The sequence below is a fragment of the Apteryx rowi genome, unplaced genomic scaffold (assembly GCF_003343035.1).
Source record: "Apteryx rowi isolate R43461 unplaced genomic scaffold, aptRow1 scaffold_117, whole genome shotgun sequence".
Lineage (NCBI taxonomy): Eukaryota > Metazoa > Chordata > Aves > Apterygiformes > Apterygidae > Apteryx > Apteryx rowi.
The window spans coordinates 936,248-964,174 of NW_020447386.1; the positions used below are offsets into that span (position 1 = coordinate 936,248).

General features: G+C 36.9%; 1 protein-coding gene across 2 annotated transcripts in view; it reads left to right on the forward strand.

Moving 5' to 3' along the window:
• Window positions 1–27,927, forward strand: part of SMYD3 (SET and MYND domain containing 3) — a 439,441-nt gene that overhangs the window by 334,060 nt on the left and 77,454 nt on the right. The window contains exons 6-8 of one of the 2 annotated variants that reach the window (XM_026082329.1): window positions 13,764–13,831; window positions 16,353–16,455; window positions 24,855–24,965. In XM_026082329.1, coding sequence (XP_025938114.1) covers window positions 13,764–13,831; window positions 16,353–16,455; window positions 24,855–24,965 — 282 coding nt within the window. The remainder of the gene's footprint in view (window positions 1–13,763; window positions 13,832–16,352; window positions 16,456–24,854; window positions 24,966–27,927) is intronic. The other variant, XM_026082336.1, reaches the window with a different exon arrangement.

The following is a 27,927-nucleotide window of genomic DNA, read 5'->3' on the forward strand; positions in this document are numbered from 1 at the left end:
TACTTAATGTGGTGCCCTTTACGAGGCAAAGCCTGTAACTTGTATCTGCTTGACAACCGACGCTACATAAAGGAGTCCATAGTTCATGAGAGGCAGATGTTGTGAATTGCTGAGCACGGCTTGGAGCTAGGGACCTTGTGGCCTGTGGGCCAAAGCTCAGGGCTTCACGGGCCAAACCCAGCCCTGCAGCCGAGCAGGGAGGCAACGCTGCCGCGGGCTGTCGCTGGCCATGCTGCCCCCTTTGCGAGCATGCCGGCCGGCGCTTACCGGCCACTCCTGCACCAGAGCTGCGTCCCCACTTGGGCTGATGAGTGCATTGAGCTGTTGTCATAAATTTTAAAGCAAAATTATATCTTTTCCTATATTCTAGTGGGGACTGTGTATTGTACCACTTTGGGGTAAATGAATTGTGGAAATTTTGCCCTGCTGGTCTTGATTGTCATTTTGCCAAATCCTTTCCTCTGTACTCTTTCCGCTTTTTCTCATTTACTTTTTAAATATGTTATTTCCTGTAGTTTGGATTTCTATTTTGCTTATCTTTACTTAATTCAGTCATTTTATAGTTCTGGTGACTTTTCCTTCTCCTGCTTCTTATCTTCTTTATTTAAAATTTTGGTTTTGTGACTCGAGGGCTCCAATGTAGTTTGGAGAAACAGATTTAGAAGTATGAATTTGTCCTTTAGGGATAACTTTCATATTTTTATTTTTAGTATCTTATGCAAACAAAGCGATTGATTTAAATGATCCAACAAGTGGTAATAGCTGAATGGACTGTTCAATGTGATGCTATCGTCACAGTAAGTACAAAATGTTAAATGTAATAACAATGAAATTTAAGGGAAGTGGGTACTTCCTTCATGGATGGTAAGAGCCCAGCCAGTGAGAAGGGTACCCATTTCAGCTTCACTAAGGAAGTGATGTTACTGACTGTTTATGGGAACAGACTCAGACTCAGTATGGAAATACTGGTCACAAAGCCTACATCATCATTCAAGCTTTCTAAATGTTTAGTATTTTCATCTGGATAAATTCAATATAAAAGAAAGATGTGTAGGATTTCTAATTCTGGCTTGGTATTTGAAACTCTTCTTGTGAGATGACCCAAAGGTTATAATTTTACTATTACAATTTCACTCAGCTCATTTATATTTGAGATGATTTGCCAAAAGTAGCATAGCATTTAAAATACTAACACAAATTTTTTTTTAACTGTGACTTAAACAGTAATTAATGGAACAAATTACTCTTTTCTGTCATAATGTGTAAAAAAAGAATTAATTCCACATTTACTGATGAAAAAAGATATGGGTTCACTTTATTTGTTCTGATATGGCTCTCATCACTAGCAGCTGGTGAAACCTTACCTAGTGAGACTTTGTAATTTTTGTTTTAAATTCATATTGTTTCATGAATGGAACCTATGGTAAAGCTCTCTGTTTTGGTAATCGCTTTATAGTTTTGCTGCATTCTATTCATGGAAATATAACAATTTAAAGGTAAAACTTTCATAGGCAGTCAAATCAGATGAGAGACAAGTCCTAGAGGAAAGGAACATGTGCTCCTAACTAATGAGTACTTAAATAATCATAATCTGAATACTGAATTTTAAAGTATTTAGTACATTAAGTAAGGAGGTGGCCATGTAGTTTTCTGCCATTATGCTGGTGTAAAAACAGTATGATCATAAGACAAAGACTCAGTCTCAAAATGCCAACTGTGAGAAGAAATGGAACAGTAGATCTGAACTAGCTAATGCCCTGTGGTTTGTATTTCTGATCCAGATTTGCACTGACTTTAGTTTTGTGCTGTTTCTAAGAGAGCTTCAAGGTATAAACTAAGAGTTTACATTGGTTGTAGATCTAGGGAATCTGCTGGGATCCACTAGTACTGTTGTGACCCGAAATTAGTATGTTCTTTCATGTCACCACTGTTTTTTGTCAGGTGCAACAGAAATGCCAGCTGCTCCTTGTTGCCCTGTGGAAATCACTATTCATCTACCTGACTTGCTCGTCTCGKATATATCTGAAATAGATGGATATATGTAAAGATTTGGTTTGTACAAGATGAAAAAAAACAGATGTAAGGAGTATGAAAACTGTAGCTAAAGATTTGCTGAGAGTGAATCTTCATGTCAGTAAAAAACAGTGTGGAGCGCTAGGAAAGTGTTGTGAATCAAAGGGGTTTTATATTTTCTAAATTTGTAAATTGTTTTTATAAAGCCAGCACAGCCATCTTTCTTCCCTGAAATATTTAACGCCATTGTTAATTTTCTCAGATTGTAATGAATGTTGGGATTTTGAAATGTAAAGATCATGTCTGTTCTTAAAGTTTTTGAAATCATGAATTGATTAGAAAGCTATTGAATTGGCTTAAAAATCATAAGATAAAAAAATTAAATGAAAATATATTGTATTCATCAGCCTTCTAGGGTTTACTACTGTCTGTATACAGAGAGGAAGATGCAACTTTTCCTATAAAGGAATTTTGATTCTTTTTGGTAGGCAAAAGTCTCACTTTCACATGAAGGCTTACAGGATTATGGCAGTCACCTTGCAGATGGCAGTGTATCATCTGAATGTTCGGAGAACACAGACGTTTTGAAGTTTCAATCCTTTTCAAGTTATCTCAAATTAGGAAAAAAGAGGGAAAAAAAACTGCATGTTATTTTTTAAAATGTACACTCAGACTCTAAATTTGACTAGTCAGGTTATTTAACTTTAATGATATCATCACATCTACTTTTTTTTTAAACTTCTGTATTAGATATAAGCTTGAGGCATTTGTGGTTAAGGGTTTAGGTTAAGAATTAAGCAATCCAAAGTTTGCAGATGTTTAATGGCAAGGATTTGTTTTGTCTGAAATGTACAGAATTTTAACCACACTGTCTAAATCACCCAATTTCAATGCTCATAGCAATTTTAATTCTAGTTCGACTTGTGAACTTTCTGCCTACCTAATTCTGGTTTCATGTAACTCATCTGATGTCACTGAAGTTACTGCCAATTTACATTAATGTAAGTGCAAATTTTGTACTCTTATTTAAGTTAAAGGGTTCAAAAATAAACAAGAAGTGGATCATCTTTTTTCAACTTAGGCCATTTGTATGCAAATATATCCTTTACCACTTAACGCTTGCCAAAATCATGTGTCTGAGAAGTTGACAGATTCTGTTCCTAGCTGTTAGATTTAGTTAATCTTACAGAGTGGGGACAATTCTGTTCATCACAGAAATGCACTTAGGATGTTTCTTTGCTAGTGAGTATGTGGAAGGGCAAAGGTGAAAGAGTGAGGAGAATTCTTTCTTTAATGTAAGTATTTCCTGTAGACAGTGATTACATACAGGTCTGTGAACTTTAGTCAGCTGCCCACAAGCTTTTGAACTGTGAATTCAGCTTAGTTTTTGTCTAACCTTGCTTTTTTTCTGTATTTCCAAGACATCTGGTAGAGACTTTTAAAAGTGAAATGCATCTTTTTTCTCTTTGAGAGTGAAAGATCAAATACTGTAATTCTGAAGGTGGGAGGTCTTTCTTCAKCATCATCATTATTATTATTATTATTATTATTATTATTATTTGCAATGCTTTATTTCTGTTTTGGTGCTTCAGGTGCTCATGCATATCACAAAGGACTGTTAGATGAATTAGAATTCCATATCATTTCCTTGAATTACAGGAATATCTATTCCCAAATTATTTGCGAATCTCTCTTGGCTCTTTATTTTTAACTTGCTTAGTACTCCAAAATGGTCTAGGTTATTTCCGTCCATTTCCTTTCCTTGCATCTCAGAGTTCTGTTGATAAGCTCTTTTTTTCACTGCAGGCAGTCAATTATATATGGCCAAAGCTGAAGTCCTGCCCCCTTAATTCCACTTGACTCCCTTCCTTCTGCCTTCTGAAATAAAAATTGTATGTCCAAATATCAAAGTGAGTCGTATGCCAAATTCCTCCCTGACTTCAGTGAAACGTTACACAGTAGGATCTTAAATGTTGTCTCTGTTAAGTGGAAAGCACAGGGGACTGGATTTGTAAAGACACGTGAGTGTAAGCATGGAGAGGACTTTACATGACTTGGACATTCGCCGCATGAAGTGAAGCTATTGCATCTAAAGTCCTTTTCTGTGTGCTTTTATCTTCCATATATCAACAACATCACAAAAAGTTGTCCTGGGATGGTTTTCATTTTCCAGTACAATCTGGTATTCAGCCTTCTTAAGGAGGCATAGCAGGAGCAGTAAAAATTCAGCAAAGGTTTTGTTTTCTGATGTTTAGTGTAGGTGTGGAGAAGAACCTTAAAGACACAGAAACCATTGGCAATCTCAAAGGGCAGATCATTTCATTTTCTGGTCCTCTGCCTCTCACAATAGCAATGTTTCCTACCAACAGATTGCTTAGTTACAAACTTTGTAAAGAAAATCTCAGAAAAAATGGTGACTTCATGAGGTACATTCTTTCACTTTTTCCTGTAAAACAGGAATCTCATACCAAAGATGTATGAGATTTATATTTATATACAAAGATTCTGAAAAACATTACCATGAAAATGAGAAATCAGTGGAGATGGAGTCACAGAATCACTCAGGTTGGAAGGGACCCTGGGAGATCATCCAGTGCCACCTCCTGCTCAAAGCAGGGCCAACACTGAATTCAGACCAGGTTGCTTAGGGCTTTGTCCTGCTGGGTTCTGAAAAATGCCAATATCCTGATATACCAAAGCTCCTGATACACCAATTTACACTACCAAACAGTCTCAGTATATTTCAGATTGACCCTGCTTTTTTTGGAATTGAGGAAATGGTTATATATTCTAAGTGGCAGTCCAAGAATGTTGGACTAAGATCATGGGAATGAGAAAACTAGTGGCATGAGCATGAAAGCTTTGCCTCACAGTAACTAGAAGCGTATGTAATGTGTTGAGACTAAACATGTCCAGTGTTGTGGAATTCCAAAAAAATAAATTGTTTAAACTGTTTCCTGATCAGAGCAATGTTTGAAATAGTCCAAAAAGTAGTGTCGTAGAAAAAAAATAACAGAAATGCTGTCTAGAAACCCTTGAGGAGTTGATTTTCAGAGATACTAAGAATGCACAGGTCCTGTGGAAATCTGTAAATTCCTTGAGTTCTGAGTACTTGAGTAATACAGGCCTCAAAATTACTGCTTTGGGTTTAATTTTTCCCATGCACCACATCTTTACCTTACATATAGCAATTCTATTTTGTCCTGAAAACGAAATGGAGCTTGACTTAATGTTTTCTGCCTTACTGTAACCTGCTGTTTTCCGATATGGTCAGATATATCCTTTTGTGCCAGAACACCTACTCACACTTCAATCAGTTTTCTCTTTCAGACAGATAAGGGTCTAGAACTGCGGTCTGGATTTCACCATCTCTTCTGTGCTTGGATTTCTTAAAACCATCTTTAATAGGCAGTTACCCTTTTTCTTCCCAAGACATCTAGATAGAGCAATCTGCTGGGTATTTCAAAGTTTCAAGATCAAATACATAGTAGGCTTTTTGTACATCTGGTACTCCACTGTTCACTGGCCACAGACTGCTGTAGCCTGTCTTCTGCAGGACACCTTGGGAATGTACAATGCAGTGGCAGTCATCACATCTGATAAGCTTATTCATACACCCTCTGTGGAAGAAAGGAGTAAGGGTGAGTTCAAAAGCATTTTGCAAGCATACGGTAATCAATTGCTAAGAAACTTTAAAGGGAGAACTTTTTATTTATGCAATATTACATTGGCATTTTGTGAACAGCTTATATAATTTTAATATTATTGTTTTGGATGTAATTAAAATGACCTGCTCCCGATGGATATTTGATCTATCAACTATCTGGAAGAAAGAACATAGTGCATGTTTGCTATTGACTTATTTACTGATTTCCAAAGGCTTTTAATAGTTAAATAAGGTTTAGACCACTGACAGTGATGGATTTGCATAAGAGATATGGCTGGCCCACTGATTTTTTAAAGTAGCAATGTCACCCAATTTGAATGATAATAAAAATTAAAAAGAAAAAGATATATAAATAACTCTCATGCTTTTTTCTTTTTTCTTTCTTTTTTCTTTTTTGGTCTTTGCTGTAATAGTTTGATAAAAAGAACAATAGTTACTCCTTTTTGTAAAACTGTGTCAAAAGAAAAGCAGTAGTAGGTAATCTACAGAGGAAGGGCGTAAGAAAAAGGAAATGGAAGGAAATGGCAGTGATATCAGCAGTATTTTGGGGGGCCTAGGTGCCCAAACTTTGTGATACCCTGAGATTTTGTCTGGTTAATATAAAACAGAGCAGGCTGTAGTTAGCCTTGCTTTGCAGTGCCCATGGACACTTACAGCTTTGTAGTGTCATATGCTGGCACCACTTGTTTCCATATATTCTTTTACCATACTAATGAAGAAAGAGGGTCTTAGGTTCAGTTCTAAAATTCCCTGGTCATCTCTGTTTTAGGATGTAACTTAAGTAGCAAATTGACACTACAGCTGGTTCAAAAAACACATGCTACTTATGAAAAATAATTTTTTTTAAGTTGGAAAAAAGTGCTTTCTACATTTCTAAATGAATCAGAATTAAAGTTTTTGTTCCCCTTTTCAAAAGAAATTTCAAAATCAAAGTTTCAATTTATGTTTGTTTAAATTTTTCAATAATGAAAATGTTCTTTTTATGCCATCACTTTTTGGAAGAGAAATTTGAATTTTATTTTCTTCTCTTTTTGAATTTTCCTTCTCTTCAAACTTTCTCAAACTTTTTTGATTTCAAAATTTTTGTGTTGGAAACAATTWTAAAGAAATGATATGAAATGAGTTTTCCTCACATCTTCTCCCTCCCCTTTTTTTTTCCAGTAAAAAAGATACTATTGGGTAATAGATAAAGAGTGAAAAGGGAAGAGGAAAGTGAGGTAAAAATACTCCAAGCATAAAAGACCAAATCCAAAGACTTTTGGTTGAGGAACTTTAAGAAGTAAATATACTTGAAGGTCTAGCTCAACAAGCACCTCCAGAAGGAAGAGCAATTATATTGCAACTGTGAAAATAAAGTCAGCAAAGCCCAAAACATAGACTAGGATTCACCCCCCTAACTTAAGCTGTCTAGCAGTAAGGAATCTGGTATGAGGAGATCATCTGTATAATGGAGGGAAATGCCAGAGAATCATTTATTCCACACGTGCTATTGGCTGAAGTTATACAAGATTAATTCAGAAATGTTTTGATTTTGCTTATGTCCTTTTCATACCAGCAACCATAGCTGAATCTCACCCTTATTTTTCATATTTAGTCCCACATGTATTTTGCTGATTATTCCATTGCAAAGCAGATAAACAGCAATCTGTAGAACAAATTCTGGCAAGACAGATACAAAGACAGTTAACCATTCCTGGATACCCATGAAGTTTGGTCTGATTTATTAAAACAAACAGTTTATTCTGAATAGGTGGGCATGCAGTGGCTGTTGAAATCAAGTTAATAACTCTACCACATTTCGGAGGAGTGGAGTTACCAGTAGAAAAATGAGGAAGAAGAGAAGGATGTCATGCCTCTCTCCACTCCAGTTAATAATGCCAAGTGCTGCATGCATACTGTAATATGATCCATTAGTGGCTTTGCAGCTCCCTTTCTCCAGTTCTGCTTCAGAAATAGATACATTTAAATTCTGTTCCAAAAAGCAGTAATAATAGTAATATTCCCAGCACCAGGTAAAATCTAGAACCTCACCAATGTGAACATGAGACTTGCTGGCTGTTGTCAGAGGAGAAATTTGTGGAAAAAATAGGACATAGTTTGCATGAATTTTTTAATGGGAGTTCTGCAAAACTTCAAAATATTTCATTTTACCCCCAAAGTGTGATATTTTTGTATGTTTCAGGATTTAGCTTTTCATCTCAGGTTTATAACTACATCTTGCAAATACCAAAAAAAAGTGCCCATAGCAAACACAACGTTTGTCCTAGTAATGATGGCTTTGAAATTCTTTGTGATCACATACATTTAGCTGCATAGCTAATTTTTTTTTTTTTTGAAAAATTGGAGAAATATGTGTGGGGTTAAGAAGAGAGGGTAATTTGCCATGACCTATTTTCATTCCATTCCAATCAAAATTGCACCACTTAGCTGGATACTGAAAAAAGATGCCTGGAGCATACTTGCATTAAATCATCAGCTAATGTCAGGCCAGATTTATCTGGTCTACTGACTTAGTTTCAGTAACACCTTTCTGCAAGGGATACCTGTGTTCTGCACACCACTCAGAAACTTTTGTTTGCTAAGATAGCAAAAAAGAGCTGAAATATTTGCAAATGATATGAGGAAAGATCTTCAAAGGCATAAGATGAAGAGCTAAAAAATAGTTGAAAATAGTCATCTCTGCTTTAGCTAGTAATGGTAGCCTGTATTCAGCTAAAATATTGATGATTTTGCACAGGAGATTAATAGCCTGTATTGTTCTTAAAGTAAAATGTAATAATTGCAAATTCAGTCATGATGTGAAAGAAATGTAATCCTCTGAATTTCATAGTACTGCAGCAAAATTTGACTTCTGATAATGTATCACAAACAGTTAAGTACTTTGTCCCATTCCTTAGTCTGAAAACGTAAATGAGATAAAAGCCATTCTAAAGTGTTTTGATTTCAGCCTGGAACAGAACACCACAGAATCATTTTTCTTCGTTTATTTTGATCCTTCCAGCAGCTCCTTCATCTGGTTTTGGTTGTGTGGCTCCTGTGGAAGCAAGCAAGTAGACCCCCAATATGATGGAAGGTGGAGTCAGATTCAGAGTTCCTGATCTAGTAAAACTTGCAAGTATATATATAAGCCACATTCTGGTAGCAGACACCTTCCCACCTTGCCCTGCCTCCTACCTTCCTCCTGGACACCCTGCCTATCAGGCAGAGCTGATGAGCTGTGCCTGGTGCACAAGGCATTGCAGTGAGAGAAGCTCTGCTTGTCTGGGAAGTGTGGGTGACTGTGGCAGGGAGCAACTGGGTGAAATGCCCTCCAAAAAACTGTGGGCTTGACAGGTCTGTCACTGGTGTGGCATACTATGCATTTACAGTTTAGCACAGTGTCCTCCGCTCCAGCACTCCATGTGCCAAATGAAGTCATTAGCAGATTTGAGGTCTGTCAACCATCTGTGCCTAGTGTCTGTTCATCCTCAAGTGGGAATGAGCCACCAGTGCAACACTATAATGGGGCAAGTGGTGCAAGAAGGTCTCTGGGGTGTGTCTCAGTCGTTCGAATCAATGTGCCCATCACACTGCTGGATGCAGTAGAATTTACCATCCACTCCTTCCACCTGGTTAGTGATTGAGTCTCTTGAGATGTCTGTTAACAATGCGAGGCCTGGTTACAGCATCTTTTGTTATGTTTTTACCAATGACTGGGAATAACCAGCCAGCTTTGGTGTGAATGAGAAACTTAATAATCCATAAAGTTTTTTCATATCTTTAATTTACATTGTGTCAATAAATCAGGGAAAGTAGTGTTAGTTATGGCTTTCTTCTTGGTGATGGGTTAGAATACACTGGCTGTGACACTCCGGTTATAGACATGACTGGATTCGTTCTAAATCCGAACTGAGAATTATATTGACCTTATCAGCGGAATACATTCTTTATTAAATCTTCTCATGGGGGGTTCTTTAGTGTGTTGTAAGAGTTGCCTCACTGTGCTGCAGTAATATATAGGAGCACTTGGAGACAAAATCATTGATTGTTAGTCCTAGTGTTTGCAAGCAGTAAGTATTGACCAATAATAATTTCTTTTCTTTCCCTTTCCTCCTTTATTCAAAATTCTGTTATCTTAGTGTCAGAAATTCCAAATCTAGACTGTCTTGCTATCAGGTCTGGATCTGCTTCACTTAAYCCACATGCAAATCTGTAGTATAGATGGTGTGAATAATATCTGAATGTGGGCCGTAGTCATCCTACAATCAGTGGGATGGCTCCAGACATACAGAACTCAAAACAAATTCAGCTTGCTATGTTGCCAAACTGAAGCCCTCATACTCTGTCAAACACAAACACCAAAGCAAATCTGCATGGTTCTCCACTGGACTGTTGGTCTGACACAGACAGAGATTGCTCAGACAGTAGCTCCAGATGTCTTGGGTGCAGAGACTTCCTTACGAGGTAAATTACAGAGCTCTCATATGCCGTTCAGAGAGGAAATAAAATTTAAAAGATTACAGCAATTTTAGTTTGCTGGTAATGTCTGAAAATAATGGTCGGTCTCTAACATGGTTTTATTCTCAGTGTGTTCACCAGTCTGGGAAAGATTATATCTTCTACTTGTATTACCTTACTGAGTATAGGGTATCTCTCTAAAACACATGCAATCCCTCAAAAGAGCAGGGTTTTTTTTTTATTTAATTCAGTCACTTTATATAATTGATAAACAATCCATTTATTTAATTCCTTTTAAATAAACTTGCAGAACTTTTTGCCATGGAGAACCAACTCAAACACAGAGGATGGCTACTTCAAATTGATGGTGGATTTTTTGTCCTTATTGGTCTATGATGATAAGTCTTAAGAGCTCTAGGATACTCCTAAATAAGTTTCACAATGTGGATGTTTGAAAAACCTGTGGATCTTCTTTGAGAATTTTCCCTCAGTTCTCCTGTTGGGAGATGTGTTATTTCAGAAATTTTGGAAATGGCAAGGAATTTGACTTTGCAGCTCCCAAGTTCTGAAATCCGTGGGCATTCTTGCTTATTCGTGGGTGTAACTCTCTGATGTAACTCTCTGATGTTCTGTCTCTGCGTGTGAATATGCGGTTTAACTGCTATGGAGCTGGATAAAAAGGAATTTTTAGAGCAATCAGAAAGGACAAGTTGAACAACAGCACAAGTAAAATAACTGAGATAAATGACTCTAAAAGAGTTAAGGTGACAAGGGTGATGATGGCCTTGCTAAAGAAGGGACCTTTTCTTGAAGCACTAGATTGGCTGAAATTGTTTATTCTTTCTTAATTTAAAATCTGTGATCACATAGAATCAAAACCTTGAAGATTAAGGTATAGGGAGTAAGGTGGATCTATTAACGCAGAAAGAAGACTCTGCAAGGTGATCGTGAAACCTGAAAGAAATATCACGATACATAAGAAAGATGGGGTTTGTTTTTCCATAGAAACTGAGTTAGTTAAGCTCAGGGAACTTCGGGAAAGTAGGTTTGCTATTATTTAGCTAAAAGTTAGCTATTAGTGGAGCTACACAGAAAAGTCTGGGAATCCTAGGAATCTAGGAAAAAGGATTTTTCTTCAGGTGTTCTGTAAAGAAATTCCTTCCTCCTTTTGGTTCTTGGGAGCTGCAGTCTACAGAATTAACTTTTGTGGTGGACTTCTGGATTGAAATCTCAAAGCCATCCTTGGTAGGGCTGATCCTTAACTTTGAGATTTGAAACCCCTTAAAATTTCATGGGAATAGAAATGTTGTAGAAGATATTCAGTATATTTTTAGAATCTTTGCAAGGAATCTGAAAGACAGGAAGCAAACAGCCAACCCTCACCCCCAATGGGTAGACTATGGTGAATTCGTATTTGATACCTGTTACCACCATGGAACTGTCAGTGAAAGATTATCATTATATCAGAATTTCTCACCTCATATATGATGAAATATTAACCACCCCCTCATTTCACTTCCTCTCTCCACATGTTGAGGATAGAAAGTAACCACAGCAAAGCCTAGTATCGGTATTTGAAACTGTGAAATTAGATGGCATTTTATTACCTCTTTGGAATATGGAGAGGCAACTGCATACTATGAAAATACCTAAAACAGGTTAAAAAGGGCCTCACAGAGAGCTACTCTGAAAGGCACTCTTGATGTTTGCATCTCAGAGCATCCATTCATCTCATGTTTTTCTTTACATATACCCTGGTATAAAAAGTGAATGCATGTTTATGAAAAGAGAAAAGTAAAAACTATTGGTACTTCTGTATATAAAACTTTCCACATACTAGAATACCTACCTTTACTAGAAAACAATGAAACAGTCTCTCTACAACTCTACAGTGATCAAAATTCAGTATTGTTAGTATAAACAGTTTTATGGTAATAATAGCAGATTTGCAAGGAAAAGGGATTCATTTAGTTCTAAGAGATGTTTGACCTCTGCTACTTTATAATCCATTAGAGAGAAATAAGGTTCACACAAGCTGGCTTTCTTTTTCTTTTTCTTTTACCTGGAACACATTATTTTTTCAATAAATACCAAAATCAAGTCAATATTTTTAGAACCAGTATAATTGCCACTTAAAATGGACTAATCTTAGCTCAGAAGTTGTCTGATACTGTATATCCAATGCCAGTAGGAAAGAAATAATTAAGATATATGTTTTTTGTAATTGATCAGGAACGTTTGAATGGGTTACATAAATAATAGACTAATCAAAGTATTGTCTAACCACTTAAAAAAAACACATGCCCTACTGCATGTACATTTATTTAAATTAACTTTGCTGTCAGAGTTTATGAGAAATTCTGAAAGAGGGTTTTTTTTTTTTTTACTTTATGCTTAATGCTCTCATAAATATTAATTTGTCAGTTCTGTAAGGTAAGATATACAATTAATTTGTTCAGTGTACATCTTTAAAATAGAGGTGTGCATTTACTGTTCTGGGTAATTAGTCTATGGAAAAAAAATGCAACTTTCAAAACTCATTTTCACATCTGCCAAATGCTACTCTAACTCATTTTCCGTTCTACAGAGAAATAATGATATTAATAATCTAATGTTATGCAGAATATATTTGAGTTTTTTCTTGATATGCAGTATCATGCAATGTTTTTCTACATAAAAAATTAGTATGTCAGTGTTAAGAGACTCAACAAATTATCAAAAATACAAAAAATACAAACTCATGGGTTCCAAAAAAATTCAGATATATTAAAAATTCATTAGGTATTGGATTCTCATTCTTTTTAAGCCCATGAAGATGATACTTACTAATCTTTTGCAAAGTACTAATCTGATCTTGGATTTGAACACCAAGAAACTTCAGTCTGAGGGTTTGGGGTTTGGCTGTATCTACTTGCAAAAAACTTCTGTTCTCTCCGCTCTTTTCTAAAACCACTTTAGCTTTGTATGACCATATGAAAGAAGGATACACTATCAAGCTGAATATATGATATGAAATGAAAGATTATATTTCCCTGTACTTGTGAATTATATTTTGAACGTGATTTGTGTGTGGTCTTTTACATGTAAACCAAAATACCCATAACATGAAAGATGTGCCATTGCAGTCTTTGTATTTATTTATACCCATGTCATGCTGCTGCAGTCAAGGTAGCTATTTACTTCAAAACTGTCCCATATATATTCTTTGGGCTCCACTGGTACTCACTAAATGATGCTCTGACAGCCTGACATCAGTGGAGTCCCTGCACTGAAATAACCACTCTTTCCATCAGCAGCCACTGTCATCTGCTGTTTTGTCCCTGGGCTGAGCTTCTCGTCCCTGGGCTGGGTTCTCAGGCTCCATGTACTTTTTTTTCCCTCTGGACAGGAAAACAGGACCTCTGCATGTGTTTAACCCCACAATTTTGCAAGATACTAATATTTCTGCTTTTAATTGACTGCAGTTTTACAGGAGAGTGTCCCCCAGATGTGACTGCTCTAAAATGAAAGAGTGCCAGTGTTGGGCTTGAATGTTTCCCATCCAATTACCAATTGTCCCTTCATTTTATTTGGAAAGTTTTTTCACTTGAGTATGGGATTTCCAAATGACTCTGGTAATCCTGGATTTTTTCCCTTGTTTTTACAGGTGACTTGTAACTGTTTCACCATCAGTAATGGAGAGATGCAGGATGTTGGTGTTGGCCTGTATCCCAGGTACTGTGGACACTGTTTCATTCACAAGCAAAATCTATGTTAGTTTTTTCCCCTTTTTCCTAGGTAGCTGTAAGGACCATCAAAGCAGCAGGTAACACATCCAGTCAAGAAACTGGAAGTTGAAAACATTCTTAATAGCCCTTCTAATCAGAGAGTTAAAACAGTTTAAATAGGATACTTATTTGTATTTGATTTTTATGGCGATGGTAGCCTTTTCCTAGTAAGGATAAATGCTGACGTCAAAGTGGGTGACTAGGGCTTCCTAAAAAGTAAAAGAAATCTGTTCAGTATTGCATTAGAAGATAGATATTTTGTAGTCAAGAGTCTTCTGAACTGGCAATTAAAAGAAAAAGATTGAATGCTTACTTTAGAAAATTAAGCATAACTGAGATACTGGTAAGGTGAGCAGATAAGCCCCTTAGGAGATGGATGTTAATATTTGAATTACTTCTTATTTCTTTTATTAGAAATACATATCAGGGAAGATTTTACCCTCACAGATTTAATTACCTGTAATAATTAATGTGTAACATTAAAATGTATTTGAAAATTGAAATTGAAATTGAGAATTATATTTGATCATCTCCAAATTTGTTATTAATGCTGGGTTGAACCATTTGTGAATATCTAAATGGGCCTATCACTATTACTTCTTTTTCTAATAATGTCACTCGTGCGAGATTTGAGTAAGAACACTTAATATGTTGAAGCCTGCTTTGTGGTAAAGATAATGGACAGGCTGTTAGGAGAACATGGGAATCAGTGTTACGAAAAGTAGAGAACAGTCATTTGGTTTCATAGTGGAATAGAAACAAATCCTTTCACATACTTTGGAAAAATGTGATATTATTTTGGAACATTATTATTACTTAAGTATTTCCGTTTGGATGAAAAAAACTTTTGACTGAGAAGAAGGTGGCTATGTACATTCTGTGACAAGACACTTCCAAGGAATGCAAGAGACTTTCCCAAGTCAATTCAGAACAGTTTGAATTTTCTTCTACCATGTCACTCTGAGTTAGGCTGAGTATGAACTTAGACCAGTGGTTCCCAAATCGTAGGCAAGTACCCTTCCATCTGGGCTGTAGGGTGTAAGAAGATGAGAGTGCCTATGTTTCCAGATGAAATTGTCATCAAAACATTAGTGTTTCCACAGGATGAAATCTGATTACAAGTGCTTTGTTTAGTCTCATCAGAAGGTCATATATTGTTGCATGGCTTGATAGCTTCAGCATCCCTATATACTTTTAAATAAATAAAATCCTGTGGTTGTTCTCTTCATCATCTTGTAAGCAGCTTTGGGAATGAGCCCCGTAATCTTAGCAAGTGAAATGGAGACAGACCTCTCCAAGTGTACGTTACTGTGTTCATGTGAGATTAACCACAGATATTTTGTTAGGCCCAAAGGGATATCCAAACATCCTTTTGATAACCCTTTTAAGAGTCAAGAAGTGAATAAACATGGTTTGCTGCGGGACTCTGACCCTCAGCAAAATCCTTTATTTTGCTGACAACAGTTGGGATTTTGGGTTGCTGAATCAGACAGGCAAGGAAAGCAACGAAAGGCAGCCAGAAGACGGATAAGCCAAAAATTCTACTTCCAGCCTAATGATGCCAGAATTATTCATCCAATGGGCCATTTCCATAGGGGAAAAAACCTCAGCCCTGAGTCTGCTATGAGATTGATGTTGGTCTGGCAAAGTCGGTTGTTGCTCAGCTAATGAAACATGGGAATAAAAAATATATAGAGGATGTTATTCTTAAGTCTGCTTCAAAGAAGAACAAAGGGTGTGCGTGTGTGTTGGGAGATGCAGCAGTGCCTGTGTGTCTTGGGGATGGCTGCAGCTCCATGATGAGCTGTGCTGCTACAGCTGTCACGTGCCCCAGGAACAGATGCTGAACCAAACCATATGAGTGAAACAGGGGCAAAGACTGTTTCTTTTCTTTCACCACCATACCCAAGTAATCTGGTTTAGAGACATACTACAGTCCATTTTCTACCTGCTGTAGAATAGGCTTTAATTGCCAGCCCCTTAGCACTCCACTTCCACTGAAGGTCAAGATAACTGATAAGGTGTGTGTATTTTAGTGCCCTGAAGCTGAGCAGAAGCAGCAGAAATAAAATACAGCTCGAAGGTACTAAACGTTTATTCTGAACTGCCCCACATTGCCTTGCTCCCAACTGGTCAGCTTTGCCCCGTCCCCTGAGACAGGCCTCTCAGAGAGTCACCAGGAGGCTGTCTCATTCCTCCCACATACAATACCAAGAAGGCAGAATCAAGTGAACAGACCCAAGCATGGCTCTTATTAGCAAGGAATATAAATCTTCTAAGCATTAATTTTCCTCCCCTAACCAACAGCAGCTGGTTTACCAGGGATTTTATTTGTTTGGTAACTTAATTGCTTGATACTACAGACGTAACGGAGTTAGCTACTTTGAAATGATTAAAGAGGTAATGGCAGTGAAGGTTCCTGCATAAAGTTCTTTCTCTCTCTTTCTCCCCCTCTCCCTCCCTCACAGCATGTCTTTGCTGAATCACAGTTGTGACCCAAACTGTGTGATCGTTTTTGAAGGATACCAGCTTTTACTTCGCTCCATCCAAGAGATCCAGATTGGTGAAGAGGTAATTAACTTGTCCTCCCTTCCATCACAGACACCTGCAACAATGACATCTCCCTAAATAAATTCCAGACTGCAGGGCCACCAGCTTAATATTTTGATGATATATTGATGCCAGTTTCTAGCACATAGCTATCAGGGAGAAGATGATAAATAGAATCATCTCTTCACACTGCCTGGGCCCCATAATCATTACTTCTCATAAATCACTAGCAGTCTTGATAAATTCTTGTTCTTCCTTTCCTCCTCTAGGCATTTCATTTTGTTTGTATTTGAACATCTTTACCCTGATGGAAACACTTATAATATTTCTAAGTGGAATGCAGTGTTCACTAAGTCATTGCAACAATAAGCATTTCTCATTCTGCAACCATACCTTTGTAGTAAACCTTTCATTGACAGTGAAAGTAGCAAGGCAAGATTTGTTCTCATGTCCATTTCATTGAAAGTGATTTCAAGATATCCCTTTCAATAGATTTCTGATTTGATCTAAAGTATTCTCAGCTTTGTTTTTAAGACAGCATTTTTATTGATTTGAAAATAATAATCATTTGTGTCTTGATTAAGCCTTTCAAAGTAACCATCTTTTACAGCAATGCAATATTGAATTTGCTTAGTAAGGCCTGCAAAGACGTGTATATACACATAACTTTACATGCACCGATGACCTGTACAGTTCCAGTTGTAATGTACAGTTGTTAGTCATTTCAGAATCATGACCTGAGGTAAATATAGTTTGTGTCTGTGCTTCAAACTCTGGGACGATCAAGGGCATATATATTCTAATTTAGGAGTGATATCTCTTTTCCTCCTTATGAGGTGTTTTCCTTTTTAATGAATCCTTTTTCTAAAATGCTAGGCCATGAAAATAAGTAAATCATGAAATGCCTTGTTAGGCGAAACAGTGTGATTACATCTGAGAATCAACAGAAATGCCTTTGCATACTTCATTTTTTGCCAAGAGAAATCTTTTAGCTTGCAATGTGCTGTTGTGGAGCTATTAATTATAGACATTATTCTGCCTGATGTTCCTGTTCAAGCCAAATTATACACACTTTTCCTGCATTTTATACATACTTTCCTCAGCTTCCCAGTTCACAAAAATGGTTAATTATTTAAAAATACAGTAGTTTTTAATATCTTCCCAGGATGCATTCAGGTTAAGTATTAGAGTTCTAAATTTTGAAGTTATTTTATTTCTAGGTACATGGAAATATTTTTCCAGATAAATTTTGTAGAGCAGTTCTTTGTTACAGGCAGATTTACAGAGTAGGAAGGACACTCAAATAGCCTTAGGGTGTTTCCGGAATGAGAAATGACATAGAATTCCCTTGCTTGTATGTCCACCATGCTAAATGTGCTAAAGCTGTGAAGCTATGACCCAAATTTTAGATTTGGTGTTAGTTGTTCTGTAACCCGTAGAAGCCTCTAGACTAAAATAAATGGTGAAACATATATGGTGTAAATTACAAGTAATTTGTAAGGCAATCAGAAAACAGATATAAGTTGTAAAGCAGGGCAGCTAAAACATTTCTTTGCAATGACTTTGGCAGCTGTATGAATAGGTGCTTTGAAATGACTTCAGCTTACATACATATGCTGTATTTTCTAAAAAGCTTTGCTTCCAATTAGGCAGTAAAATAAAGTCAGAATTTTCCAAATTGCTCAGGTACTGTTTTCTTTGTTGAGAATATTGCTACTGGTTTTGGCGCCTAAAGGAGAATTTGCTGTAAAGAAAAGGTAAGATAAAAGAAAAAATCCTATCCTGTGTTAAAGCGGGTGCCCTTTTGACTTCCTGGAAATAAAAGTAACAATCAGAGGTACATGCTTCTTTAAATAAGGATGCGTCTCAGGAAGGAAATGAGCGTAAGTGAGAAAGTAAAGACATTGTTATTCAGTGAAGATTGAAAGTGAGTATTAGTTTATACCTGTTCTGGGAAGAGGAAAGAAAAGAAAACTATTTTATTATGAGGGTATGAACAGGTCAAAGGTTTAACATTATTTTTAACACCAATTACTTTTCCTCTTACAAAACTGCTACTGGTTTTTATTCTGTGTTCTGCGTGACAGCTTCGGTACAACTGCTTCCCCCACTGCCTTACTGCTTGCCTGCAGCAAGGTGGGCTCAGTGCTGTTATTAGCAGTGTATTGAACTTACACACCCAGGCACATGGAACTACGTTACCACTTGTACACTGTTAGGAGCTGAGTTTATACTGGTATTACTGAGGTCATGATCTGAGTTAATGGGAGAGAAAACTGGGAGGAATCTGATTGTGTTTTTGAGTAAATCAAGTGCTCTGAGGTGGTGAGACAGACATTGTCACAAGTTAAGAGGCAACAAGAAACCTCATATGATTCTAAGCAATAGAAAACTTTCCTGATCCTAATGAAACTTAAACTAGATTTAGACAGAATGAGGTCCTGTATGTAATAATTAATAGAAAGTGAATAAGTGTTGAGATTTGTTAGAAATGAGAAGCTTAATAGCAAGTCAAGATCAGATTAGAAAAAGAGGACTATGGCTTTACCATTCACACAGGAACGAACTTGATAGGGCTTCTGGGCCATTGCCAGGGAAGTATCAAAGACTAGAATGTGATATGTTCACTAGGCCACTGGGAAATAGAATTACTTTTCACATTTGTAGTGCTTTCTGTCAGAGGACTCTACAGCAATTTACTCATGTTAATGAATTGTTAGACACATATAATCACAGAAAATCAGAGACAGAGCAGTGAGGTGACTGGCCACTCTCATCATCTCACAATTATATAAAGAGGAAGGCTTGGTAGACCTGATTTTAGTTGTAAACCAGGAGGAGAGCTATTATTACACTGAATGTAGCTGCTTCATTGTGATAAAGATTTATTCTGGAATCACATTTATGCTCTAACCGCACTTTAGAGTGTTTGTACTATATGTTAATTATATTGAACAAGTCAGTGAAAAAAAGTGGGACAGATTATATGAACCTCAAAAAGTTTTCCTTTCCTGATGGAAGCTGCCCCACTTCAGCTTAGTCTCATGTCCAGGCAGACTTTGTTAGCTTTGCATGATTTTGACAGGAAGGCATGTGGCATTTAGTGGTTTTTAATTGAATTTTGGTTTGGTCTTTGAAATGTATTCAAATCCCAAGGCCAAAATGGATTTCAGGCAGTAGGAAATTAGGAATCTTGAAGCAGACAAAAATGTTCACCTGAAACCCTGTAGAATGAAAGTGCTAAATTTGATGGAGCTCTATATTTGGAAAATTAATCACCTAAAATCACATGCAAAAATTCTAGCCACCTAGGCCTTTTCTGTGGCAAAGACAGTGTTGCCAGTCCTGAAGCATTAAGAAATCATGAGTCATGAATGTTATTTTTTTTAAGTATTGAAAGAACTGATTCATGTATAATTGTATGCTTTAAGAAAACAAGATGTATTGCAGGAGCCATAATAAAATATTGAGAGTTGGCTTTTGCCAATGAATACTTTATTCAGTGTTCAGAAGAACAGCTTTCATTTCTATCATTATATAGCTGGTACATCTGCTTAAATAACATTATAATTATCACTAAATACAGAATTTTTAAAGTAAAAATTTGGCTCTGGTAGGAAATTTCATTCAAACATGGTACTCTTTCTTTTTTGTTTTTTCCCCCATCCCTGCTCTGGCTCTGTTATAGATCCATACAGCCTTATATGAAGTATACTAACACCCCAAATCCTAGGGGTTGACCAGATGGTGATGATCACTTCTGAATTTAAATAATTTCTGCCCTGCACCTGGCGTGCATGGAATGAAACAGAAAGGGAGCACAAAAGAAGACAAAAGAAGTGAAAAGAAGAGACAACTTGGGAACAACTTCTGATCTCCATGCATGGAAAGGGAAGTTAGAAAAGGTCTCCTAACACTCTCTTGACTCCACTCCATACCAGGTTTCTGAGTATAATGGAATCTTAATAGCAGGAAGAAAGAAAGGGTGAAATTTTGTGGACATTTTATTCTATATGTCCCTGCTTAAAAGACTACAGGACTTTCTGAAACTTTCTTCCAGCTGCTCAAAACTAATTGTAACACCTTTTTCCTCCTCAAGATAATGTTAGCTGTACTGCTGTTACGGCTTTTGTTACTTTAGGTAATGTTACTTTAACTTTATACAAAGATTTCTTTACCTACACTTCAATTTCATTTTGGCAAAGAAGAAAAAAGTATTGCAAAGAAAGTAAGATAGGGGGAAAGTTGATAAGAAAGCAAACTTCACCTAGAGATCACCAGGGCTCCTTCAGTGATAAGATAGCCTATCAGCTAATTTACTTTCTCAAAAAAACATGCAAAGCAGCCTGTTCTGGAGAGGTCTTCATCATTCCCTGCCCTTAAGTAACCACTTTAAATAGCATCAAGATTTGTGCTATAATTTTGTTTGAATTATTGTTAATTACTGTGTCTACATGGTACTTTGCAAGCAGACATGAGCTCATTTTGCCTATTTTCCAATCAGAAGTTGTATAGCCATGGTTAGTTTAGTGCGTAGCTCAAATCAATTAGTCCTGCTGAGAGACAGGATGTATTAGCTCAGATTCAGTTCTGCTCCAAAATGGGTACATGGCTTCTCATCAGCTTCAGAGTGCAATTAGAGCAAATTTGTATCTTTCTGCAGGAAGTCACACAGCAGACCATCCTCTCACTTGAGCAACTAATTTTTTAAGCTCATACTAAACACAGATCATAATTTCCTGTGACCAGCAATAGCATCTTCATAATAGATTTTCAGCCAAGATATATAGTATTTCTGTTATTACAATTCTGTGAGGAGCTTTGTCTGTGAGTGTGTTTGTCATATTACATTTTTTAAAGGCAAATCTTTCCTTGAGTTGCAAGGCATGTTTATCATATATGCCAAAGCAGAAAGATCACAACCTGTTCACCACTTACATAACTCAAAACAATTATTTAACTAAGTCTCAGGAACAGATTTTTGGGCAGAACCCTGCCCAAGTCCCTGAGTCACATGATTTCAAAAACAAGACTCATTTTTTTCTGCCATTTATGTTAAAATAATTGAATTTAAATTGCTATAGAATCCTCTTTCACTGCAGCATGGCAAGACTGGAAAATCACATCCACTTCATTTGGCAGATGAGGAACATGAGAAACTAACCATCATACCTATGGTTAAAGAATTTCTGTGTCAGGGCTAGAAATAAGGTTCAGCCAGTAATGCATTTTCAAGGAGAAAGTCTTGAAAGTCAATAAGTCTTGTGGCTGTTAAGTAATTCCCTGAATTCATAAATGTTATTTAATATATTCTCCAGTTTGGAAGAAAAGATTTACTGCACTTTTTATAAGAAATGCAATAAAGAGGCAAGCTTTGGTCAGGAAAATAATGTTTTAATTACTACCGTACATACCCCATGCAAATACCATTAAGACAACCTTTGATGAATGGGCATATTTCATAAATATGTACAAGTTAAATGAGCCTTGCATCTAATGAAGGGAATCAAAATTAAAACAAGTATTGGAGAGAGACTTTAATACAGAATTTTTATGTTTAAGTGATTAAATGATTAGTATAGACCTCATCACTCTTAGGCTGGTCATGTTTCTAAATATTCTAGTTACATTTTCCCACTCAGGCTGCCAGCAGCAAACATTCTTTTCACTTATGGATGTCTGTGGGCAGGAGTGGGAATTTGGGCCTGGGTCTCTAATGGCAAGAGAAACCCCAAATTTTTAAAGTGCTAAAAGGAGATTTCAATGTGGCAAAGCTTCTTGTCCTTCTCCTCTCCTGCCTGATCATATCTTCTAATCCAGAGCAGGTTGTTAAGTGATTGTTAGTATCCACAACTGTTCAGCAGCCTCTAAGAAAAGAAATTATTGGTTTCCAATTTGTGCCTAGTTCCAAAGTTTCTGTGACACACATAAAAAAGAGATAAGAATGGAAAGGGGAGAAAGGAATGAAGCCTGGAAGTTCAAGATAGATAAAGCTTATTTCCTGCTATGGGTTTGTTATACACTATTAGAACTGAACCCTGCCTAATGATGGCTTCAAGAGCACTGAAGGTGTCTCAAGCTGTCTCTAAGCATTTTGGCAAAGAATAGATTAATCTCATATGAATGATTTTTCCCAGAGGATTCCTGCTGTCTTGCACTGTGCCTGAACCTGCTTAAAACCCTTTTATTTTTGGATGTCACCTGAACCTAAAGTCCAGGRGGACCCATCATTGGTCAGAACCAATGATGTAAATGCAAGGAGGGTAAGAGATGGGGAGCAAGGGAGTATGAGGTATGATTTTCATAGACAACAGTTGGGAGTTGCAAAGAGATATTAATTTCAGAGGCTTGTGCTGGGAGAGGAACTGGGCTTGGAATGGCTGAAGAATAAGGTTAGGACTACAGGTCAACAGGAAACGAGCATGTAGGTAGAAAGGGAAACAGATCTTTCTTACCACACAAAGAAGGATGCAGAGTAGGACTGCCTAGGCAAAGAAATTAGAACAATGAGTTGGTAGGGTCACTGAAGGTGGTTGAGAAACCAGAGTAGGGCAATAGGGATTGTTAACTTGGGAGCGTAAGAGTGTTGGTGGTCACGTATTGTGAAAAGGCAGCTCTGGTACTGGCTGGATAACAAAACCAGTATTGGAGAATAACTGGGAATGGCTGTGTGAGAGACTAGAACTGAGAGCTGGAAACCGGTAGTGGATAACCAGGTGAGTGGAATAAGACTGGAAAATGATACTCATGTCCAGGGACAGAGAAGAGAAAGAGAAGGAGAGCTTGGAGACTATGGAGCAGAAGAGATCAAGCTTGGGAGAAGAAAATAGGCAGAAGAATTTGCATCCATTTGCTGCAGAAAGCTCAGAAGGAAGCCCACAGCTCACATGCAGTGCTGTTCTGCTGCCAACCAACAGCAGTGAAACTCCACCTGGGTTGTCTCAAGGAAAAACAAACAAACAAACAAACCCCATCGATGCTAGCCATGTAGATTAGTAAACAATTATTAAGCTCGTGAGGCAGAAGTCAGAGGAGTAAACATAAAGGTCCAAGTTCTGCTGATAAATCATATTCTTGTCCCCATCACATGTGGCAAGATGGTATTCCCATTTTTGCTTTTTTTTTCATTAAAAGCTTAGAAACTACTCCACTCTCAACTCATACACACACAAGCTATGAGAGAAGAACGTTATTAAAAATTTAAAATCTAACAATTGAAAGTTAGAAAGTTTGAGAATTAACTTTATCTGTAGAACTTTAATTTGGCTCTTTCATGAATTATTCTATTAATGTTCAATTACGAGACCATATTTTATTTTTTCCATGGGCTTTCTGCTTATGATCATTTTACATGCTTGACTTTACCATCTCAGTAATGTTCTTTTTAACACAGTCCTCCTTCAATAAGTAATCAAATTACACTTGTAATAATAAATGAACAAATGCAGGCCTTATTTATGTTCCTCGTTAATTGCTTGTTTAATTAGAATGCTCAATAATTTGCAAAATGCAGTTTCTGACAGTGGAGTTCATAGTCATTAGTACAAATTGGTCAGGTTTTCCTGTAATTTCTTTGAGTGGACTCTCATGATTTAACTAGGAACGATGTAAAAATTCTCCCAATTAGTTGAAGTGTCTCAGCTCAGGTTGAAATAACATGACCTGATTTTTTTGACCTCTCTGGAGCATTTCAAAGTATGTTGGGTGTGTAGTGTAATCACTCTATAGCGTGTGTGAATGAATGCTTGCTGTTGTTTTGTTTTGTTTTGTTTTGTTTCTTTCCCTCACCATTAGTTTGTGCCTGCACAGCACTGCTTAACATATGAAAAATTCTGCAGATGGTTAGCCCTGTAAAATTCCTGGTGGCAAGCATAAAAGTGAACAAACTTAAAGGAGTTCTCTGTAATTCATTGGAATTCATTCTGTATAGCATGAGGAGTTTTAAAATGGCACAAATATAAGCATTTTCTTTTATTGATTACAAAGGAAACGTCATAGACATACCAAAGATAGGAATGACCTAACAGACGCTTACCTCACGCTCAAATACAGCACAGAACATATATTTGCAAGGAAGTGGGGGTTTCCTTGAGACAAAATCTTTGGAGATAGTTGGATGTTGTATAACACCAGCACTAAATACACACTTGAGATTTGGAGCTGGACAGAAAATGAGATTTCATGAACAGGGAATTCAAGTACTGAACTTCCTTTCTTCAAAATTTAGAGCAATATTGATCTGGAAATGTAAAAAAAGTGTTTCCTCTATGAAACTTTTTTGTCTTTTTTCCGATTAGATAAGATAAAATTCCATTTTAGGCAGCAAAAATATTTTATCCAAAAATGTTATCTTAGATATATGAACACCGAATATGGGATTTTTGTAAAATATACTCTGTTTTTTTATTTGCTGCACCCAGCTTACCATCAGCTATATTGAATCACTGACGCCCACCAGTGAACGCCAAAAGCACCTGATGCGCCAGTATTGCTTTAAATGTGACTGTCTTCTCTGCCAAAATCAAGACAAGGTAGGCTGAGTTCAGAAATTCCTTGCCAGTAAAACAGAATTTTCAAAGGCCTGTCAGCAGCTTCCTTTCCTGTAAGTAATACTTATCTTTTGCTACTAACTGAATGGCCAGAATACAGAAGCAAATGACTTCTGCCCTCAGTGCTGTTTATGTTACTATGAAAGACAAGTGTGAAGGAAAGGAAAGCAGGAAATGTCAACTGCATGATAAGAAGAATTTTTTGCTAAAATATGCATTGTTCATAAAGCTAGGAACTGTTTTCTCTCCCAAAATGTGGTTCAGATCAGTTTGAGACCCAGGGACATCAGAACATGAGAGTTAACATGACTTTAAGCTGAAAGGAAAGCATTTTGTTTTCTTTTTCTTTTCTATTCAGAAGAAAAATCTTGGAACTTTAACTGAAGCCACTTGTCTGATGCTAGAGGAGGGCTATATTTACCCTCATAGTAATGTTAAATTCATTTGGACAAACACCTGCATCAGTAAATTCTCAAGAGCTACCAGTCACATTCAGCATCTGTTAGAGTTAGTCTACACCCAGGGTGGTGAAATTCTTTGGATAACTGTTTGTAACTTTTATACCCTGTTTCTCAAGCTCATGGAGCAGCAGGTCAGTAGTTGTAGTAGACAGAAATTCTGTTCACCATGACCTTTTACTAGGATTCAGTTTGGCCTGTCTCAGGTTCTGGATGGCTTCCTATTTATACGGTCTGGCCAGAATATTCTGACTCCAAGCCTGATGGGAGATCAAATGGAATATGCAAAAAAAGGCTGGCTCTGTAGCACTGTATCTACTTCGTCTCTCTAGTTATATGTACACTTCTTTTCATAAATGCCTGGTTTGGGTGAATCACAAGCCATAGCTAAATGTGTTCCCAATAGATCAGAGAAGGTATGACAGAAACTAGCAAACATGTGATTGCGAGGAGCATGGTATGGTTCAGGAAGTAATTGCTGTACAGCAAAATGGAATAAAAATTCAAAGTTTAAACTCCAATAAGTATATCTTTGGGGTAGAACAGGTGTCTGAGTGTGTAGTTTTGTTCAAGCCAGGGTGCATCCATTGAATGCATAATGTATCCTTTGATATGTCAGTAAGCAGTTCAAAAAGGGACCACAGAAAAATTTCTGGCTTATGGCATAGTGCTAAATTACTTCCTATCCATGTGTAGAAGTTGTTGGCATTCTGTGCCTGATACAAGGCTGCTGTAATGCTATTTGGAGGCGGTAAAGGATAGCAAAGACCTCTGTCTTTATTTTAAATATGCTCACTCAAGTGCCATGAAATCTCAAATTGGTTTGGGGTATGGCATTCCAATATAGATGCATTGATAATTAGGAAAAACAAGCAGTCTAAGGAGTCTTTAAGGGTTGCTTAATAGACTGCGAAAGGGTAGACAAGTGGTATAAAGACCATTCAGCATGTGGAATGTGTTAAGAAACAAGATCCACAGGTTGGACTACACTTTACTGTGAGAGTCAACATGCTGCATCAACAAATATTGTGGTGAAATTGTATGTATGTGTATTTATTAATACAATAGTGTCATAAATGGGTTAGAATTAATGATTCTTTTTCTCTTCAAAGTTATTAACCGTACTTTGAGTTCATTTTCTATAAAAAAAATTTTTGTTGGCAAAATTCCCTGTGGCAAAGGCATTGCAAAATGTTTGGAAAACTCCTCCTGGTTGCATTCTGAAATTCTCTAATGTTTCCTTACTGCTACTATGTAAAGACATCTGGGAGGGGCAAGGAACCTCATGTCAGTGTTGTCTATGAAGAAGACATCTTTCTCCTCAGTTCAGATCTAAGATGATTAGAAGTAATCTGCAGCAATCTTCATAGTATTGTCTTTGCAACAGATTTAATAAATATAACTGTTTATGTGACTAACTTGGAAACAAATAGTTTGCTAGCATTAGTCTCAGTCACTGTTGGTAAGCTAGGAGACAAGTAACACTGCAGCTACTATGGAAGGAAAGAGTATTTTGGGAAATTCTGGTTTTTAAAATTACAGAATGGCTGGATTTAGATGCTTAAAAGTTATCAATTGGCAAAAATTTTCAATAATATCACTTCTGAAATACCCCTGATATCAAAACAGGTTTTCAAGACATCTTGAAAGTTCTTGAAAAGCAAAGTCTTTGTCAAAATAATAGGCAACTGCTGCCAGGTATATTCCCGTGTAACAACATTGCTTTGTAAATATGATGGCCTAGTCAACAGCAATCATCTAGCTCATAAATGTTTCTTATGGATAAAAATGCAAATTCCAATTTGGTTAAGAAATGCTTTATGTTTTCAAGTCTTGCATGTCTTTCTTCTGTTGTAATTATCTCCCCCTAAAAGCAAGGTTTTTTTAAATAAACAGTTATGGAGATTGTAGCTTCTTGTTACTCCCAAGCTCCTGTCCTGCTGAGTGTGCCTGTCCGTTGCTGAGCACCTCGCAGGAACCAGTGAAAGCAGAGGAATCATTCCTGAGAGGCACATGACAATTTACAACAAAACTGTATGTCAGATCATTCCCATTGTCATACCGTAGTGCTGGCCAGTCACTTTCTGCAATGGGTCTAGCAGCCTGGCTACTGGTTTGACAAGGGAAGAATAGTGTGTGCTAACATGCCAGTGAAAAGAGGATAAGGTAAAATTAAGGTGATCCTTTCGGCAGTACAGTTACTGCCAAAGTAGCTGGCACTAACTACAAATCTAACCAATAATTTTAATTGATTTTGGCCCAAGATGAAAAACAGTTCAGTAACTGAAAGAGGAAAAAAAAAGAGCTCTTTGTAAAACTCACTCATAGAATGTTTGCTGACTGTCAGTTATTGCTACTGTAATGCCTTCAGTTCATTGTATCTCTGACAGCTTTATACATTATTATTTGTTCCAGACATTTTAAGATCAATCTCCACTATAATTCATAAAAGTGTTCCTTCCTAAAAGCTGAACTCTTGGCAGTGT